The sequence below is a fragment of the Mus caroli genome, unplaced genomic scaffold (assembly GCF_978045245.1).
Source record: "Mus caroli unplaced genomic scaffold, Mus_caroli_1 scaffold_12, whole genome shotgun sequence".
NCBI classification, from domain to species: Eukaryota; Metazoa; Chordata; class Mammalia; order Rodentia; family Muridae; genus Mus; species Mus caroli.
This window is the reverse complement of record NW_028227267.1, coordinates 25,981,916-26,001,944: the sequence shown is the minus strand read 5'-3', so window position 1 is coordinate 26,001,944 and position 20,029 is coordinate 25,981,916. Positions and strand designations below refer to the sequence as shown.

The window sequence follows — 20,029 nt, the reverse complement described above, 5'->3', positions numbered from 1 at the left end:
CCATGCAGCCTATGTTAGACATAGGCTTCACTGCACTTTCAAACGCCCGTCTTTTCCCATCTTAGCTGTACAGCGGCATAGGTTAGACCATAAACCTCTTGAAGGCACGATTCCATTCCCTCTGTTTCTCCAGTGGGTGGGGAACTTGCTAATACTGCTGTGCAAGATTGAATGAATGAAGGAACCAATAGACAGGTGTATTCCAAGCAATACCCTTAGATCACACGAAACAGCTTTGCTCTCTGCCTAGTTGGTGTCCTTGGCTCACCTTCTTAACGAGTGTTCTTCATATCATCTACACCAGCATCTTCTAGGTGTGGTCTCAGAATGCTACTTCTAAGCCCCAACTCTGCACTTGCTAGACTGAAACTTTTAGGAAAGTGGTCTGGGAGGGTGAGGTTTGTGCAGCAGCCTTTAGGACTCAATGTTCTGCTGTTTCCAGGAAATACCTCTTAGTTAGCTTTTTGTCACTGTTTCAAAACACTTGAGAAAAACAACTTTTAAAAAAAGAAAGTTTTATTTTAGTTTACAGTTAGTAGAGGTGTTGGCTCTGCTGCGTTCCGTTTGAGCTAAGGGAGAATATCATGGTGGCTGAAACACGTGGCAGGGATTGGTTTCTCACTGGTGACCAGGAAGCAGCGAGAGAGAGAGAGAGAGAGAGAGAGAGAGAGAGAGAGAGAGAGAGAGAGAGAGAGGGAGAGAGAGAGAGAGAGGGAGAGGGAGAGGGAGAGGGAGAGAGAGAGAGAGAGAGAGAGAGAGAGAGAGAGAGAGAGAGAGAGAGAGAGAAGCCAGGCAAAGGAAAGGCCCAAAGTGACTCACTTTCTCTAACTAGGGCTCAGATCTTAGTAAGGCGTAAAATGACAAGTTCATCCGTGGATTGATACATTGATTAATTAGGCTAGATCCCTCATCATCCAGTCCCCTGACCATTATCCCATCAGCCAGCTGGCCACCGAGCCTTTAACACGGAGCCTTTGTAGTATTTCAATCTCAGCAGACCCTCAAATCCAGGTTTATAACACTCAGAGATCCTTGCTAGATACACTGTGGGTGAATTGCTGATACATATCCTCATTGACTGTGGGGGTGAGCGCTGTGCTTTGAACCATCTTTGGGATTTGTGGTATGTTTCACCTTACACTGGAGTAGGCAAACAGTGTCAAAGTCACTGTCTTTCCACCTGGTCCCCAGAGCCTGCAGAGAGAGGAGGGAGGCTTGGCTTCATTGCTTCTGTGGAAGTGGCACAGGCAGGCAGGCAGGCAGGGGGCGTCCCTGCTCCTTGTCTGGGAGAAAGTTCTTAAAGAGACACAGCGCTGCTCTTCTTTGCCTTGCTGCTGCGTTGAGGCACTCACACTTAGTGGAACCTATTGCTTTAGGATTCTTTGCTCTCATTCATAGTGTGACTGAAGCTCAAGGTAATTGTGGTCCACTTAGAAAAAGTAGAGAGTTTTCTAGGGAACGAACCCAATTATGATTTTGGTAGCCTGTCCCTTTTTAGTAGTTTTAATTTAGTTTTTCTCAGCAATATTTTTGAAAATTAAGTATATAATCAAACCCTCATACCCTCAGAGGCTGTCAATAGATTCAACCACCTGTGAAGCAAATAAAATAAAATAAAGCATTGTGTCTGAACTGAGCTCTTGTTCTTGCAGGCTCCAATCTGTCCATTCTTCTCTAGACAACACAGTACAGCAGTGTAGACAGTGCTGGCATGTTATTAAGTATTATAAATCATATAAAGATGATTTAAAGCAATAGGAGAGACAAAAGGGACTGGAGTATCTGTGAAATTTGGTGACAGTGGACAGAGGTTCTAGAAGTGTCCCCAAGGATATCAAGGGATGATTTTGCCCCTGAACTGTTCGCTAGTCCTAATAGCATGAACTGAGGGCCCAGGAAAGAGTTACATTGTTCACCTCAAACAGAAGAGAGAAACTAGACGTGGACCTCTCCAATGATGGCTGCTTTCACTGACCCATCTGGGCCTCAGCCTTCCATCTACAGACTTTAGTGCCGCACAAGATTATAGACTAGTTATGCTACCGACAGCTTCCAAAGATGTGCAGTTGACCTTGCCCTTCCTGGACACACCACTGAGATCTGGCTTTGGGGCCATGTGCTCTTACGAGCTGACACTCGGTGACTCCGGTTGTTGTTGTCCCTCCTGTTTTATCTCCAGCCTCTCCGGCTTCCCAGACAACCTGTTGGTCACCACCGTCCGCAGAAGGAGGGATATTTACTTTCTTAGTTATCCACCCACTGGGAATGACCATACATCATCTAGCAGGTCTTTAAAAAGTTCTCCTGGAGAAGCAAAAGTTCCCCTTGTCTGAAGTGATCGATAGCATCAAGGCATGAGGGATTTCTTAGTCATGAGTAAACACGGATGGAGCCCTCTCAGGGCTCATTTAAATGGAAGAGCAGGTAATAGTTCACTTGGGCTCGTTTTCTAGATTTTAAAATGCCATTTCTTTTCTAGCAGAATCAATTTTTAAGCTATTAACCCAGCTCTCTTTAGACATTTTTCTTGTGGTTTGGTTTATTCTGGTTGTTACTTAAGCCTCCCAAAGGGAAGCATCAGCTCAGACTGTGGCACGTGAGCCAAAGCCCCACTGCCGGACCTGTGGAGGGTTTAATGGGGATGGCATTGAGGGAAGGGGAGATGCTCTAGGGGTGCCTATGCCAGGGCTGGCTCTGTGGCTTCATGTGTCACCTTATAAACTTGGGGATGGGACCTCCAAATTTTACCTGTAAAAGATACAGGAAAAAAAATAGTTGAAGCAGCCTGGCATAACTCTCTGTTATCAGTCTGTATTGTGATACTATACTAAAGGACTTGAAGCTTGGTGCTTTATGAAGAAAAGAGATTTCTTTAGGTTTATGAGTCTGTATGGCTGAAGGCTCGTATGCCACGGTGTTTATCTTCTAAATGACAGAGTCTCAGGGTGGCACAGGGCATCATGTTAGATACAGGGAGTATGTGTGAATGTGTGTCTTTCTTCTGATATTCTTTTAAGGAAAACACCCAGTCTTAGAGGCTTCACCCTGATGATATTCTTTATATACTAGCATACTACATATTATAAGTATACTATAAATATAAATATACCACACATTCGAGGGAATCCAAAAGGCCCTCCTTTATACCCTCTTACCTCACAATGGGCATTAAACTGAGTTCTTGGAAAATATAGTCAAACTGGATTCAAGTTGTAGCACCTTCCTAACAATGGTGGCAAGGCATAAATTTAGTGCTGTTTTACAAGGGAGCAATTGGCAATAGCTATGGGAATTTAAACCATCCTCACCCCGAACCTCCAGTCTTGTTAATAGAACTTTATTCCTTCGCTGTATCCACTAATTCACAGTGACGTGCACAGAATGAGTTTGGCAGCTCTGTGTATGCCAAATATTTGAAAGCAATTTAATCTATAAAAGATTGGTCAAATATCCTGCAACATAGTAAAAATCAGACGAGTCTACAGGAGGTCATTAGGAAGGGGCCCTGCAGTGGGCTGCAGACTAGCTGTAACAAGGTAACTGTGTGAAACATGGTACTTATGTAAAGACAGAAAAGTGTAAAGAAAGCCCAGAAGGGGCTTGCATTCAGAAGGCCTTTGTGAGGCAGCCAGTCATCCCCTGATTCCTAGCCTGGTTCCCCTCTAATCTTTGTAAACTCACTGTAAGATGAAACATCCCCAAACCACATTGCCCTGAATCCACCAAACCGAACCACTGAGTCCATTAAACTACTGAATCCACCAAACCTAACCACTGAGTCCACCAAATAGCAAACTGATTGAATCTACAGTGAAGCCCTAACTGCCTTTTCCAAAGGCCTCATCCGCTCAGGCTGTTTGCAGGAACTGAACCTCAGCTTTGGCTTTGCTGATACAAACCACATTCAAACCACAGTGCTTGTGACCGTGGTGAAACTTCTGCTTACTTATCTAGGTCTTGAGATGGGGTTTATGGTGCGGCCTGGCTTCAAACAAGCCTTGCAGCTAATCCTCCTGGTTTAGATTCCCAAGCACTGGGAATACAGACACATGTCACATTCAGCCTTTAGATCACTCCCCAACTTACACACACACCCCACAGACACACACACCACAGACTCACACTCCACACACATATCACATCACTTACCCACCCGCAACACACACACTACACACTCACATACCACACACTCACATACCACACACACACTACACACATACTTGGGTCAATCTCTCCCAGACACCCCTGCCCCTTCCCACCTTAGTGCTGGCATTATAGGTGTGTGCCACCCCTGCCTTTCAGGTTTGCATTTGTAAGGATGGAAATACTTGGAGACAATATGGATGCTGGCCTTATTCTTAGTCCCTTTGGTTTTCATTCATTATTTATTCATTCTTGCTGGAATGTAAGTCATTGCATTGTCACGGGTCAGAATCCTTGGAAAGCAAGCTGGAATCTCCATGTGGCTATGCTCTCAGGGAGTATTTTGGAGTGGGGAAGTCAGATCTGACCTGGGATGGTTGTAATGCAGAGCTAATCACACCCAAACAGTGGCTCTGAATTGAGGCAAAGGGGCTCTAGTCTTATGATTCATGTTGGCCTGTTGTTGAGGGCAACTTGTCACTGGCGCCCCAGGTGCTCTCTGTCAGTGAAGGAGTGTGGCCTGCTGTCCAGGAGCAAGGTTCTACATGGACAATGAACATCCAATACCCATGCTTGCCTTGGCTTTACAGAGACAGCAGTACCAAGCTTACACTTGTGCTGAACATACCTTCGTTCTATTCCTGGCTCAGCTATTCATTGGCTATTACCAGGCTGTCCCTGGGCAAATTTTTGTCCCCAGTAAAACTTGTCTTGATATGAACTGGGGAATGCTTTGTTTGTTATGGAGCTTAACAGAAGAGAAACGACTTTGACATGCTTAGGAACCACAGCAGGGAGTCCCAAGTGGTATGTCTACAAAACATTCCCCAGCATAAGGCTCAGGAAATGTGGCAGAAGAAGGGGGCAGAGAGATTGTAAGAGGCAGAGAATCAGGGAATTTGTTGTGATATGTGTCTCCTAGGAAGGGTCAGAAGTTACTCCTGGAAAGTTCACCAACATGACTACCTAAACATTATCCAACAAGGACAAGGACAATAGATGTGCTAATGGGGATAGGAGAAAGCAAAGGAGGCTCAATCCTACACAAAGAACTGCTGGCAGCAACTAAGGACTGCTGAGAACAGGACAAATAGTCTCCTGTTGGAGCACACCAATTGGTTATTCAATACCAAATTATCAGCCCTGAAAACATACTTACAAATAACATTACACTGACTGAACAGGTTGTATTTAAAAATATTTATGCATAAATGTATGCATGCATGTGTGTGTGTGTGTGTGTGTGTGTGTGTGTGTGTGTGTGTGAAACAATAGTTAATAGCAATAGAAGTCTTGAATTTGAAAAAGAGTAAGGAGGGATATGTCAGAGGATTTGGAGGGATGAAAGGGAAGGGAGAAAGGGTGTAATGATATATATATATAATGACACCCAGATGGATTGATAAGAATGGTTGTGTCCATGTGTAGATTAAAAACTACATGGGCTGATGGTATCACTTGTGGTTGTGGCTGAGATTGTGTAGCCTGCCATTCTTGCAAGCCACTACCACTGACAGTTCCAACTGTCCTGTGAGTTCTTCATAAAAATCACGGGCGTGGCTTGTCTCCCAGGCACGTGGTCTGACTTTGGCACCCTCTCTCCCTCCAGGTGTCACAGAAGGTCCCCATGGTGATTGTGCAGGGCCACCTGGTCTCAGAGGGGATCCTGCTCTTTGGCCAGCAGCACTTCTACATCTGTGAGAACTTTACTCTGTCTCCTACAGGCGATGTCTACTGCACCCACCACTGCTTATCCAAGTGAGTTCTCCACTTCCCCCAGCAGATTCCCCCAAGCCCTGCCTACTCCTGGTTCCCTCTTTTCCTCTTCCTAATGGTTATCATAGGCTTAGAGCCATGGAATAAAATAGATGACTCTCCAAAGACAGCCTATGGGCTGGGTAGCAACATGGCAGCCTTGTATGTCTCCCCTGCTAGGCCATGTATCTTAGTACTTGGGGACCTTCCCTCAGGTTACTTGGATAACAGACTTCAGTCACATCAGGGTATGTATTCAACTACTCATTGACTGCCCATCATTCTATATGAGATAGTGGCTGCTGCCCAAGGCACTCAAATGACATGGGCTACACAGACAGGCTTCTTGGAAAAGAGGTCAGAGCACACTATCATTCTGGAACAAAGCATACACGATACAGGGGCACTTCTGTTACCATAGCTGGGAGACATCCTGACTGATGCAGGGAGAGCTGCCTGATGATATGGCTAAAATCTAATAAGGGCTGAGGTTTGGACAATACTTTTCCAACAATTATCCAGGTAGGGTGGCACATGGGTTATCCCCAACACTCAGGAGGCTGAGACACGGAGATGCCAAGTGTGAGGCAAGCAAGAGCTACAAGTGAGAATCCTATCTCAAGAAAAAACAATGCAAAGTGACCAAATGAGGAAATGATGTCTTCTGTCTTTTCCACAACTAGTAGCTGACATCATCAGCAGAAAATCTTAAGGCCTCTCTATAGTGACAGATGTTTGCTCTTTTGGGGTTCAGCCAGCTCCTACTGACTAGTACTCCACAGAGTACTGCACTCTGTGCTCATGAAGGACAACCATCCGAAGTCAGACCAATAGTGTTTTGCAGTTGTCAAATTGTGTGTTTTCTCATGGTCTTTGTTCTTGCTAGATGGAGAGTTTTTCACTGTGGTTTGCCATGGTTCCTCTGGTGACAGCAACTTCTTAATCTAGTGACTTTCAAAGTGGCTTACTCCAGAGTCACCCAGAAGGATCATTAGCACACAGACTTCTGGGCTCTACCCTTTCTGTAGTTTCTAATTTGGTAGGTCTGGTGGGATCTGATATTTTGCCAGCTCCTAGCTCAGGCTGATTCTACCAGTCATCAGGGACTATATACTTCGAAAGCCATTGTTTACAGATGTTGGCAAAGAATTCCGTCTTGACCTGTCAGTAGCAAGAGTTTTAACTCCCAGCTATCATGAATTCAGGAAGCCAGAGTTAAAGGGTATGTGCACGAGTGTTTGCCAGCCCACCCTGTTTAGATTACGGTTGAAATTTGCTTTATTATACTTACTGACGTCCTCTCTCACTAATTTCCATCTTTTATTCATAAAATCTCTCCCATTGCTACAAGTCTTTGATGATTTTCCAAAGCTGGAGTAGCATAATTAATACTTGGCACACTCATTCCATCTTCTCACTCATGTTTTATTGATACTGATCAATACGGACACTGGGTCCGCAGGCTGGCCTTTCTTTGCTGATGAAAGCTCTCTGCTCTTTCTATTGCTCAGCATGCCCACCATGTAACGACATGCACAACCCATCGCTTCTAACATCACTTGGGCTTGGATTAAGCTAGCCTTAGATAAGATGTTATTGATCAGCTATACTTTGTTTTAATCATCAAGTCGTCTATCCCTGCACTTGTAATATAAGCCCAGTGGTTGGACACTTGACTTATAATGGCAAGAGTGATTTCCCTTGTCTGGAAATGTACTTTCTAAAACTCGGGTAGAATGGAAATGACTGACTACCTTGGGATATCTCCAGGGAATTGCCTGGGTATTTTTAGTCACCCCAAGGAAGTGTTTGTTAATCAGACAGTCACTGCCCCCACCAGCTTCTCTAAGACCTGAGAAAGCACTGCTACTAAGAGAGAAGCAGCGATCCCAGCCAGGCTCCCAGATCCTGTCAGATCAATGGGAATTGGGCCGTATTTTGACCATGGAGACTAAAGAAGGTACATAAATAAGCCTGTTAAAAATAAAGCTGGACCAATCCTGAAATGCTTCTCTAAAAGCCATTGAGTTGAGCACAGCTGAGCATTAGACCTTGGAAGAGGCTTGCTGCTGCACCATAAAAATATCTCCAATCAAGTCCAAGAACACTAAATGCCCTCGAGGTGACTGGACTTAGGCATGTACTGCAGAGGTGGAGAAGGTCCAGAGAAGCTTGGCTCTTAGTGGCACTGGGCTCTCTCCTCAGTGGAATGTTTAGTGGCTGTATTAGTTTGTTAGGGCTGTCAAGAATTTGGTGGCCTGCAAGGATCACAGAATTTTAAACTTATGCAGCCTTACAGGCTAAAAGGATGAATCAAGGTGTCAGCGGCACTTCCTCAGCTGCTCAAGGGAGAAGCCTTTCTCTTTCCCCTCAGCTTCTGGTGTCTGGGCTATCCTTGGAGTTCCTTGGCTTGTATATAGACACACTGGCCAGCTACACAACTGTCTTCTTTCTCAGGGTTCACAAGTACCCTTCTATGATGTCATCAGTTATATTGGATTAGGGCCCACTCCAGTGACTTGATTTTAGCTTGAAGGCTTCTATAGACGACCCACTTTCAAATAAAGTCACATTGTGACATAAACCTATCTCTTTAGGAATCCACAGTTCTACCCTAAACAGTGGGTGGCATCTATGGGAACCTTGGAGATGAAGTATGGAACACTCACTTCCTGTCCGTGGATTGTTGGGCATCAATTCTCTGTTGAGTTCAATTCTGCAAAGTTACTAAGCATCCACCATGTGTGTGCATGGTGGTAGCTCCACAGCTACAGTGACACGATATCTCTAAAATGTTTAGATCCCTGAGAGATTCCAGCTACACACTACCACTATCATTCTGACAAAATTAAACGACTTCAAATAGAGGCCAACTGAAGTGTATTTTGCTTTGAAGCCTACTTCAGCTGTCGAAAACTAGGCCGGTCAGCATCACAGCCATCATTTACCTGACTTAGTGGGTTTTCCTGGTATAATTATTAAAATCTATATATAAGCAACTCTAAACAATTTGATATGGGGAGGTGATTGCCTGGAAGTAGAACTCTGAACAGCATCCTGTGCCCTGCAACAACAGGTCCTCCTAATAATGAACTAGGATCAACCTGCTTCTTCCTTCCCGTTAACCTTGGATGTCTGAGCGCTGATCTATCTCGATTTACTTAGCATGATATGTAAGAATGGTTATCTAGAGCACCCAGTGACACCTGTATAAATGCTGCATGTAGCCAGCCTCAACTTGGATGTCTATCAGTGAACTCAACAATGACATAGTTTAACTTTTCTGCGGATCTGTGGCTGCCCGTTCTGTCCTATGTAGTTACACAGACCAAGAGGCATGAGGAAAACATGGCTCCTTTTTTTTCTCCCCAAAGCCCCATGTTCTAGTACAGGCTGCCCATGGTTCACTTGTATCAGTTGTGGGACCTATGGACCTATAGCATGGGGTAAACTAAAGAGAAGGAGCTGGAAAAGGCTCCGCAACAACTCTGAGGAGCGCTTCCCAGGACACTGCTGAGTGACACTGCTGAGCTTAAGAGTCAAGAGGACCTGGGTTTGATGCAATAGCAAACTGCAACCTTTGGGAAGTCTTGCCTCTGGAAAGCAGCTTCCAGGTTTATAACTGGAAAGGAACATGGTGCATGCATGGGGAGACTCATTTAGGAACAAAATAAACAGTGGATGTGGGAGTTCTGGGCAGCTAGGGAGCATGGCAGTCACTTAGCAAGCATCCACAAGGCTCAGGGGAAGACAAGGGACCTTCGCCCATCCTGCATAGGAGATGCTGCACCACTCTGTGGAGGAGCTAAGGTGTAGAGAGTGCTTTCTGTAGGTCTCATAGCAGGAGCCTATGGAGCACAAGAAAGATTAGCGCTCGTCATTCCCACCAGACCTTGGCCTGAATGCTGTTTAGCTTAAGCAAAGGGAGGGAGGTGGAATAATCACCACTGCCCCCCCCCACTCCCCGTGAAAGTCAGAAATACTTGGAAACAACTCAACTTCCACCCAGCGGTGGCTCTTGTAATGCACAGTGGGCTCCAGCCCGCAACAGCCTCCTGGCCAAGGCTTCCAAAACCAAAACCACATTTTCTCTTTGATTAGCCCTACAGCAATGTGGCTCTGAGCAGAGGGGCCAGGAGGGGTTGCAAAGAGCCTAAGTTTGTGTCCTTGAAGACGTCTGTATAAGGAGCTACCCAAAGAGTCCAGATTTCCACCCTGTCCTACAGGGGCCTTCAGCTGGATGGGAAACTCCAAGCTCTGTGTAGTATGGAACCTGGGCCACCAGTGACTAGACCAGAACCCCCCATCAGGTCTGTGAGAACCTGACTCTCAGCCACAGAGTGGTGGCATGGGACCTCATGGGTGACTCTAGGGCTAGCACCAGGAGGAGATGAAACAGTTTTCCTGCCTCCACTCCCCTCCCTCATATCCGCACCTTGGCAAGGGCTCCTTCACCTCTGGCCTTTCTAGTCCTCTGATTAGGACATAAATGTGTTAGGGCAAGTGCCATTTATCTGGGAGGGAAATGTTATCAGAATGTTCAGAATATTTGTGGTGGTATACACAGAGCTTGAGATAAAATAGAATCTAAATAAATACAAATATACTGGCCACATGGTCTAGCTATTCATAAATGGAGCTGTCTATAAAGAGAGTTAATGTTATTTCCCAAGACCCCATCTGTGTGAGTACTGAGAGCTCCCCCACCTCAAGTACACAGGACATTCTCTTTGGAAATGAGCATTCAGACAAATCTGAGGTTCTCTGCCCCCTCCACTTCCTTCCAAGGAGAGAGGCTTGCTCTGAACCCTTTGATGGAAATCCCTTTCCAGACCATCTTCTATGTCCTACAGGCTACCCCTCCATGTTGGAAGAGGTGAGACTTAAGTCACGCAGGTCTCTGCTCTGCTCTTTGGTAGGATAATGCTTGCCCTCTAAGGCCTAACTTTGGAAAGTTTAGATGATGATCAATCCCCTTCTCTCAACAAAGCCTGGATCTTGAAAACCAAATGAATTCTAGTATCTGTTTTTTTTTCTGCCATGTGATTATACCATGTCTTCTAATTCACTGGCTCTCTGTCTTATGACAGGTGCATCCAACAATTCTGGGTGGTCTATCTCATGACAGGTATATCCAACCCCTCTGGTGTTCTCTCTCAACAGCTTGCAGGGTCACTAAAGACTCAAGATTGGAGGACACGGGTCTAAAGTACCACAAATCCATGTGGTGTAACAAATTTGCAGACTTCTGAACCTAGGGAGTTTTCTCACATACCCACCCCCTGCACCCTGGGTCAACATGACTCTTCACCCATGAGGCTAGCTCTCTGCCTACTCTTCAAGGACAGAACTGAGTAGATATGGGAAGCCATCAGCTCATCAAATCAGCAGAGCAGTTAGCATAACTACAGCCCTTTTCCAGGGTAGCTCTGAAAACTGTGGGGCCAGGAGAGGGGAGTAACTGGGGGGGGGACTGTAAGTGCCTTCTTCGATGGATGTCCACGTGTGTACACATCATATCTTATTTCCTTTTCAGTATCAGTGACCCCTTCATTTTCAACATGTGCAGCAAAGACCGGTCCTCTGACCATTACTCCTGCCAGCGCCATGCCTATAGTGACCTCAGAGAGCTCCGGCAGGCCCGCTTTCTCCTTCAGGTTAGTTGAGGGGTCCTGACCCACCCAGGGTAGAAGGGGGTGGTCTGCTTATCATGACACAGGTGAACCAGGAGTCATCAGGCATATGTCTCTGTGATCCCTCTTAGCTCCTATTGGCCCAGGACTCTTGTGGAGAAACCTTGACTATTACTTCCCTGGGCTTCATCTGGATCCCAGAGGACTTGGAGCTCTGGCAATCTCAACAGGCTCTCCAGCCAAGGCAAAAACTGCTGGGTTATTCTAGCTCACCGAGTCTTCTGGGAGTCAGCATCTTCTTTGTGATATGAAGCTATGCTGAAGCTTTAGGAATTGTGGGCGTCACAGAGAGCTTGTGACCCAGAGGCATCCTGAATACATGTCACCAGTCTCCTCCTGACTTCCTCCAGAGCTTGCCTGGCTCTGAGCTTCTCATTATCTCCCAGGCCAAACGATTTAGGGACTGGATGACTGTTCCCTCTGACACATCTCCCAGAGCATCCCCACTGCTTACAATGGCGTCCTAGGTTCTAATTAGAGATGGAGAGGCTCCTGTACGGGAATGAGTTCAGCCATGAGATCCTGCGCAATGTTCTGCATAGAACATTCCATTTAGCATTCCATTTAATGTTCTGCATAGAACATTCCCTGCAGCATGGGTAGGAGGAAGAGCTCTGGACCCTAGTGGTGTACACCCCAAAATTCCTCCATGAGTCTAACTCAGCAAGGACAGGGCTGCCTCCCCAAGCCTTCAAGGTAGCTTCAAGACACAGGAAGAGCCCCCTTTGCTCCCAAGGGCAATACATTTCTATGCCCTCTCTATCCTGTTTTAGCTCCTGAATAAATGACACAGAGACCTGGTATATTTTATTAACAAGCTGAAAGCCCTGTTAACTGGGTAGGTATTCATCGAGTCTAACCCGACTGTGTTAGCTTGGCCACTTCCCAGTCATGTGATACTTTACCTGTAATCTGAGTCTTGCTCAGGCTCTCTCTAATCCATGTGTGTCTTCATGATGACTCCTGTTCTCTCCATCCATTCTTCTCTTCCCCTCCTCCCTCTTGTCTCTTTGGATCTCTCTGACTGGGATCAGAAGCCCTGCCTTCCCTCTTTCCTCTTCCCAGTTATTGGCTGAATCAGCTCTGTATTAGCCAATCAGAGAGGATGGAAAACAACTTTTACATAACATTGAGACCAGAGATACTTGACCATGCCTGACTCCCAGACTGCAACCAGATGTCTGGGCATAGAAATCAGCATCCAAATACACAATGCACAAACCCATCCCAACAGGAGAGGACCAGGGTTCATCCCTCTCTGCAGTTTCTGGGATACTTCCCAAGGACAGAAAGGGGCACTACTTGACTTGGAAGAACCTATTAAGGGCTCCTTGGATCTGTGGCTTCATTTGGGCTATGTGGAACACTTTAATTCTTCTTGAAAGCCTCTTGCAGGAGCCTTGTTATTCCCTAAAGTTTGAAGCTCTGGAAGATATTCCAGGGGAGTAAATTCTAGAGTTCTAGCTATCCCACTGGCCCCAACTGAGTGCTTTTCCTCCACTGTTGCTGCTTTTGCCTGAAGGCTTTCCTGCTTATTTTTCCTGATCCTGAGCTCTTTCTAAAGGACATGGCAAATGTGAGGACACAGAGTAAGGAAGAATTCCCCATCAGGAAGATGCCAGGCAAGGTAGCTGGCCCTGGAGAGCCCTTGATCACTTCTCCAAGCCATCTCACCCTCGGTCATGGCAGCCATGCCTTGCCCTTTCCACACCGTGCGCACAGCACTGAGCACATACTGGATGCACAGTGGATGGCTGGTCCCTTCCTAAGCTTCTACACTTGTCTCGCAGGTTACACTCACAACTTAGCGTCACTGCGAGTGTGTTTCCTCCTTCCTGGGGAATAGCTTCCAGGTGGTTGTTTCTGGGTGGTTGTGAAGGTCAGTGGAAGGGTATCCATGTCTCCAGTGAACTGGGTATTTGAGGGAGAAACAGTGATTATCCAGTTCTGGGTTCTTCCAGGAGAGTTAGAGCCTGTCACTTAAAGGATCTGAGTAAGCTGTAGCTTCTAGGGATTGGATCTCACTGTCTGTCTTGTTGTGTATGTTTCTCTTTGTAGAGAAAGCGCCCCACATCCTTATATGTCGTGGTACAAAGGGACTTGGAGGTACCCATGTAAATCCACTCTTGCTGGGATTTGGGGGCTGGAAAACCTTACTGATTACCAGGAGAAGCAAGTGGTGTTTATTTCTGGGTGCCTAACTAACCATAGGTCTAAGTCTCTGACTTTAGTCCTCCTTGTCCAGGCCTCAGACTCCCTGGTTCTCCTCCCACCCCCCGGGAATTCTCCTTCCATGATGCCATGTCATCCCCAAGGCTCCTCCCACATCTGGAATTGTGGGATTCCTTCTTTCAAGTCTATTATATGAATAGCTTGGAAGAGAAGGAAAGGGGAGAGAGAGAGAGAGAGAGAGAGAGAGAGAGAGAGAGAGAGAGAGAGAGAGAGAGAGAGAGAGAGAGAGAGAAAGAAAATGGCCAAAGGAAAAGTTAAAAAAAAAAACAACATGTAAAGTTGATTCAGGCATTGTAGGGTAGTCACACCAGAATGGCTGCAGGATGTGGGTGTGAGGAGCACTCCATCATCTGACATCCACAGATGAGCAGAGCATTGTGCCCAGCTGAAGAGTCATCCTACTCCATAGCTTCTGAGGGTTTCTGGTGAAGTGAGTCCTTTAAACCTATGACCCAGAAATGTCATGCAACTTGACTATGCAACTGAGCATGCTCTTTTTGTAGGCTCTTCACCCATCTACAAACAAAGCCTTCACTTCCTGCTTCATCTGCACATGTTATTATCAGAGCCCTACTCACCCAGTACCAAGGTTTTCACCCTTAGAGAGAGGTTTATGCTAACCATAAGGGCTTCCTACCACAGAGACCCATATGCCCAGTCTCTGCTTGCTCTGATACCCAGGAGTACCTCTGTCTGGGAGTCAGCACTCATAATAAAAGGAGTTTCTCTGTATAGGATATTGCCCTGGAGATCTTCTTCCAAAACGGGTATTCCAAGCTCCTAGTCTTCTACAACAGCGACCGGAGTAAAGCCTTGAAAAGGTAAGGACTGGCAAAAGCTCCTTTCAAAGCTACAATCCTGAACGGTGACCAGAGAAGCGAGGTTCCCCAGCCCTATTCTGTGCAAGTGTCCCCAACCCACAGCAAGCAGAATTTAGGTGAGGCACAAAGTGCTTTCTGACTTTTGGAACAAAGTACAAGCCAAACCAGAGGAGCCTGTTTGGAGCAGTGAGGGCAGCGACTGAAGGGAGGAAGCCGTGCTGACACGGGCTTTTTAAGAAACTGGTGTGCAATGGACCTGCCAGAGTATTTTGGCTGTATTTTCTAATTTTCCAAATCTTTTTTTTTGGCTTAATCTTTCTTTTGCATTCCAATTTTAGTCATCCCGATCTCATATTTCACTGGAAAAACCTCTGAAGCACTGATTCCCATGTGCACGCCGAAGCATCTTCTCTAAGAGAAGCCTGCTGCCCTGCTCCAGCCCCCTTTTCTTCTCCAAGTAGATGAGTCAATCTAAGCAATGGCAGCCAGCATCTGGATTCTTGACACACAGAGTTATTTATTTCTATTGTTACTTGAAGTCATGGAGAAGTGGACAGTCCCACAGAGAAACTAGAGAAAGTCAGGGTTTTGGTCACCAGCAGAGCACACAGAGGCAGGGGCCAGAGAGAGCAGGTGACCTCTGAGCCCCTGACATGGGGGAACTTCCAGCTTTGTTTTCCTAGTGGCCCTGGCTGGTAAGTGACCCCAGGGCTAGTTGCCACCTTCAGGGCTCAGTGTGTGAATGGAGGACAACATGGCACAGGTTTGTGCCTGCCAGGAACACCCATTTTGGCTCCTCTGCCTTCTAAAACAGTCTGGGCACCTTCTGCTGTCTGAACGGGCTGAGCAGACATGCTGTGTTTAAGCTGCCTCATGATCTTTCAGCAATGTAGGATTTCCTTTCTGCCACCCCAGTGGTGTGTTTGAGAAAACCAGGTTCTAAGGGGATGGTTTATTTGAGGTCACATGTTGGAGGTGCCAGTGCTTGACCAGTTGGCCTCATTACTCTGGACTTGTTGCCCAACAGCTAATAGCATGAGGCAAAGGTGTCACCTCATGGCAGGGAAGCAAACAGGAGCAAGAGGCAGCAGCTTGGGCGCCACAGTCCCTTAAGACTTGGCCTAACCATGACCTAAAGACCTCCATTCTGTCTCATCTCCCCACAGTTCTGCCACATTCCCATAGCAGCACCCTGGGAACCAAGCCTTTCCACAGGGCTGGTGAAGAGCATGTCAGATTCAAATGTTACCCAGAGCTTGGGCAGTGGGGATGGCCTAATGGAAGTTCTAATGCAGTGTGTGCTCTAGGAGACCTAAGATAACCTTTGAACCCACAGTGACACACAGGAATAGTTGTCAAATTGGTCATGGAAATGTAAGGTGCTTAGGTCCCCCACAAAAGACCCCCAAACCCTTTGATTCAGTAAGTATTGTTGCTATCAGTAGACCTAGAATGGGTGATGCAAGAGGCTGCTAAAGGGGTGGGGTACCTCAGAGGCGCCCAAGGCCCTGTTGTCAGCATGGAATAAGGGACATGGATAGGGGATGTGGAACTACCAGGTCTGAGGATGTTTCTGCTGCTGGTGGGAGGCCCGTGACTCTGCTGATGAAACTATTTCTCTTTTTATTTAGCTTTAGCACTTTTCAACCTAGCTTGAAAGGAAAAGGCACCACAGAAGACCCCTTCAACCTAAGGTAAGGTCGGTTCAGAGACATGCTTTCTCTTCAACCGTCTGCTCTGGAGCTATGCAAAGGGCACACTGGTTTGTTTGCAAATTCCTTTCCAACCTGACCTACAAGTATCCCCTGCCAAGAGGTACTAACTCCAGTACAGCCTGAACCAGGCCCTGTAGAAGGGGTGTGCACAGCCATGAAAGTTTCTGCATGTTCAGAAACTAGATCAAGATAGGAGCAGCTTATTTTTTTTTAATAAAATCTGAAACTCTCCGAAAGCTGAATCTATGAATACCAATGGAATGTCACAAGTAGAAATGTCTGTGTGTTACCTCGGGTGACACATGGGTCACAGTCCTGCCAGGCATACTGAAAGTATTGCCTAAAACTTTCTCCAAGATTTGTGTAGAGGATGCATGCAAAGCAACCATTGAGCCTGCTGACATGGGAGCCGCACTGACTGTCAACAGACCAACATGAATTTCTTGGTGAGACTTAGGTCCCAGACCTAAGACACTTCATTATGTATATGCAAATATCAAAATTCCCAAACTATCTGAAATGTGGACATTTCTGGTTCTAAGCATTTTGAATAAGGGATACAAAGTATAGTGGCCAGTGCATGAGTTAGAAAGGACCTTAAAAGCCTAGTATGTGGGTCATCCTGCTGGGCATGGCATGTGTTCTGTCCCCCAAAAATAAGCATCTCCTCTACAGGAGCCCAGTTCCTTGAAATGCCAATCCAGAATCAGTAAACATCTTTATTTCTGGTGGGAATGAGAATAGAAAAATGGGGGCTGGTTTTATACAGGAGTATGTGTGGGCAGGGCAGTTGTCATCCCAGGAATAGTATGTAGTAACTTTGTGTTAAGGATGGATGGGTCTGACCTATTTATTCAAAGTATTGGTACCTTGTGATATGTGGTGTCTGGGGCTCAACAAATTGACAAGCAAAACAATGCCACACTCCCTTTTTCTTGTTGAATTTATTCTATTCTCATGAGGAGGATATACATCTCAATTTAGTCTGAGAAACAAAAGGAGTGGCGAGGGAAGGGTTAAAAAGGAAAACAAACTTGAGTTGAGACTTGGTCAGTGACAGATCCATCATTTTAGAGAGGACCAGGAAGGAACTTTTCTGGAACTAGGGAGCAGAACTGCATCCCTACAGGGAGCTAGCTTGGTTAGCCTGGCAAAGGCTGCTGTGTGTGGCCTTTAGGCACTCACTAGGAAGAGATAAAGAGGCTTGCTGCGGAGTCTATAAAATCCTAGGGGAATCTTGGTCATGGTGCTATTTTTATGAATACCTGAGAGGTAGGGGATGAGGGACATCAGAGGAAGGACAGACCAGACTTATGTTTGAGAAGAATTACCTTGGCAATTAGGTCAGGTATATCAGGGGCAAAAGGAGAGACTGGTTCGAAGCCTGCTGCAATGACCCGGGGAACTGATACGGGTAGTGGGTAAAAGCCAGCAGGAGAGATACGATTAGTCAGACTGTGAATGTGCGCTAAAGATACGGCGATTGGATATGATAACTAGTGTGGGGTGTTCGTGAGAGGGAACGAAGACTTAGAGAAAGTGAAAGGCTTAGTCCTGAGTAGTTGGGAAATGACGTGACGACAGCTAAGAACGTGAAGAGCGGCAGTAGGTGCTGCGTATTTGGAGCTTTGTTTGGGACACATGACTTTAGAGATATCTGTGACACTTTCAGGAGGGCCAGGGACAACATCCAGTAGAGATCATCAGAAATGTGAACATGTTAATGTAGGTGCCGATGAGATGTAATTCAGAGTATTTCAAACCAAGAGAGTGAACAAGGTCACAGGTGATTGCATGCATGCACTTGGAGAAGTGGAGAGCTAGACTACACAGAGGCCTACAGAAAGGAGACACATAGAGATGAGCCAGCTAGAGGTGGAGAAGGAGGAGGCAGACAGAGAGCTAGCCTGGGATGCAGGTATGGGGAAAGCTCCTAGAAGCCTATTATGTGCTTCAAGGTAGGAATGGTCAGACATTCTCCATAGGCAAAGCAGGATAGAAACCAAGGTGAGAGGACTCACATTGGTAACATGGAGTTGATGGCAGGTTCAACAGAGGGGGTTCCTGCTCACAGGGGCAGAACTTTAGTTCTCTCACTAACAGATGTGGAAGTTAAGATGAGTTAGGATGCTGTGCAGGGCACTGATGTGGATCATCGGTGGTGAGGTGGCTGTTTGCCGGCCATAATGGACACAGTTCAGTAGTTGATGAAGGTAAATCTGAGTGTGCAGGGCAGTTGCTATCACTCTCGGACATCTTACGCTGCTCTCATGAGAGACTCATTGTCTACCCTCAGAACTCTCAGGTCATTTTCACTGTAAGTTGTCGTCAGCCACCCAAATGAATGAATAGAAGCAAAAGAGAGGACTCATTACCTCATGTGCCTGAAGAAAACAAACAAACAAACAAACAAACAAACAAACAAGAAACCAAAAAGAAGACACACACCACAGCTCATCATCATGAGATTTTTAGGCTCATGAAAGTCTGCTAGAAGCTGTGGCTGTCTTCCAAGCAAGGACTTCCCCAAACAGTCCTGTTCCAGCCAGGATTTACGAACACTTTAGCATCCATGCTTCCAGCATGGTCTGACCAACAGTCACATAGGAAGTCTGCCTCAAACCATACACTGTATCTGGGTTATTTTTAGCAAAATGTCACCAAACCAATTTTCATTTTCTCAATTTACACTACATGCTGCTCTGAGAACCAATCAAAATATTACATTTGTCAGATCAGGACAGCGTGCTCTTAAAAAAGTATCATGTGAAGTATGTAGAGATTCCACAACTGGGCATAACCATTCTTAGGCTATTGTCCTCAGACTCTTTAAAGGCTCTACCCCAGCAAAGCATACCCTCTCCGTCTCAATTTCTAGTCCAGTTGGGGAGGAGGCAGATAGAGATGGGATAGAGGAGATGAGGTAGATTAACTGGCTATGCCCACCACATTGGGAATCCCTACAGAGATGCCAGTCAGGTGATACAGTGACGGTTCTCTGTGATGGGTCAAACATGTGTAATGTCTTCACTCATCCTTGTGTGCTTTCTCGCACATGTGCAACATCTTCTTTTAGTTCCACTGTGATGGTTTTTCACATCGTGGCAGGATTTGCCTGGGTCACTCTGTGTTTTTCCTGGCACAGTTCCAGCACGCCCTCAAGCACAGAGACCCTTGTAGAAACCGTCTATCTTCTTCTGGGAACATCATCCAGTGCTCTAGAGTTCATAAAACCCATGTTTAAACACAGTGTTCTGTCACTGAGGGCTCTCTGTTTATTACCTGTATAAATTCTCTTTGAAAATCATAAAAGACAGGGAATTTAGAATGTCAGTTACAAAAAGCTACACCAGTCGTGTAAGATGGTGATCTTCTGTGGTCAGGGACAGTGCCTGGACTTAACATCAAGTTCCCCTTCTTATCATGGCTCCACCTCCAGTCCCCCTCCTCAGAAATCAGGGCCTGTGACCAGTTCAGGGACTTGATACCTGTAATGCACGGGATTCTGTTAGTAAAGATCATTTTATCTCCTCCACAAACAGAGCAATCTGGTTCCTGGGTTTCTTGATGCTCTGGAGCCCTGAGAGGTGGAAGCTGAAACAATCCATCCCTTTGGGCTTACAGAATAGCAGGTGTAACCAGACATAAAATAAATGCCTGCCACTAAGTC

At 46.1% G+C, this 20,029-nt stretch overlaps 1 protein-coding gene across 3 annotated transcripts in view; it reads left to right on the top strand.

The window, feature by feature from the left end:
- Wdfy4 (WDFY family member 4) overlaps window positions 1-20,029 on the top strand; it is a 219,146-nt gene that overhangs the window by 143,271 nt on the left and 55,846 nt on the right. For all 3 annotated transcript variants that reach the window (XM_085828543.1, XM_029469142.2, XM_085828542.1), the window contains exons 44-47: window positions 5,753-5,901; window positions 11,435-11,555; window positions 14,559-14,644; window positions 16,276-16,338. In XM_085828543.1, coding sequence (XP_085684669.1) covers window positions 5,753-5,901; window positions 11,435-11,555; window positions 14,559-14,644; window positions 16,276-16,338 — 419 coding nt within the window. The remainder of the gene's footprint in view (window positions 1-5,752; window positions 5,902-11,434; window positions 11,556-14,558; window positions 14,645-16,275; window positions 16,339-20,029) is intronic.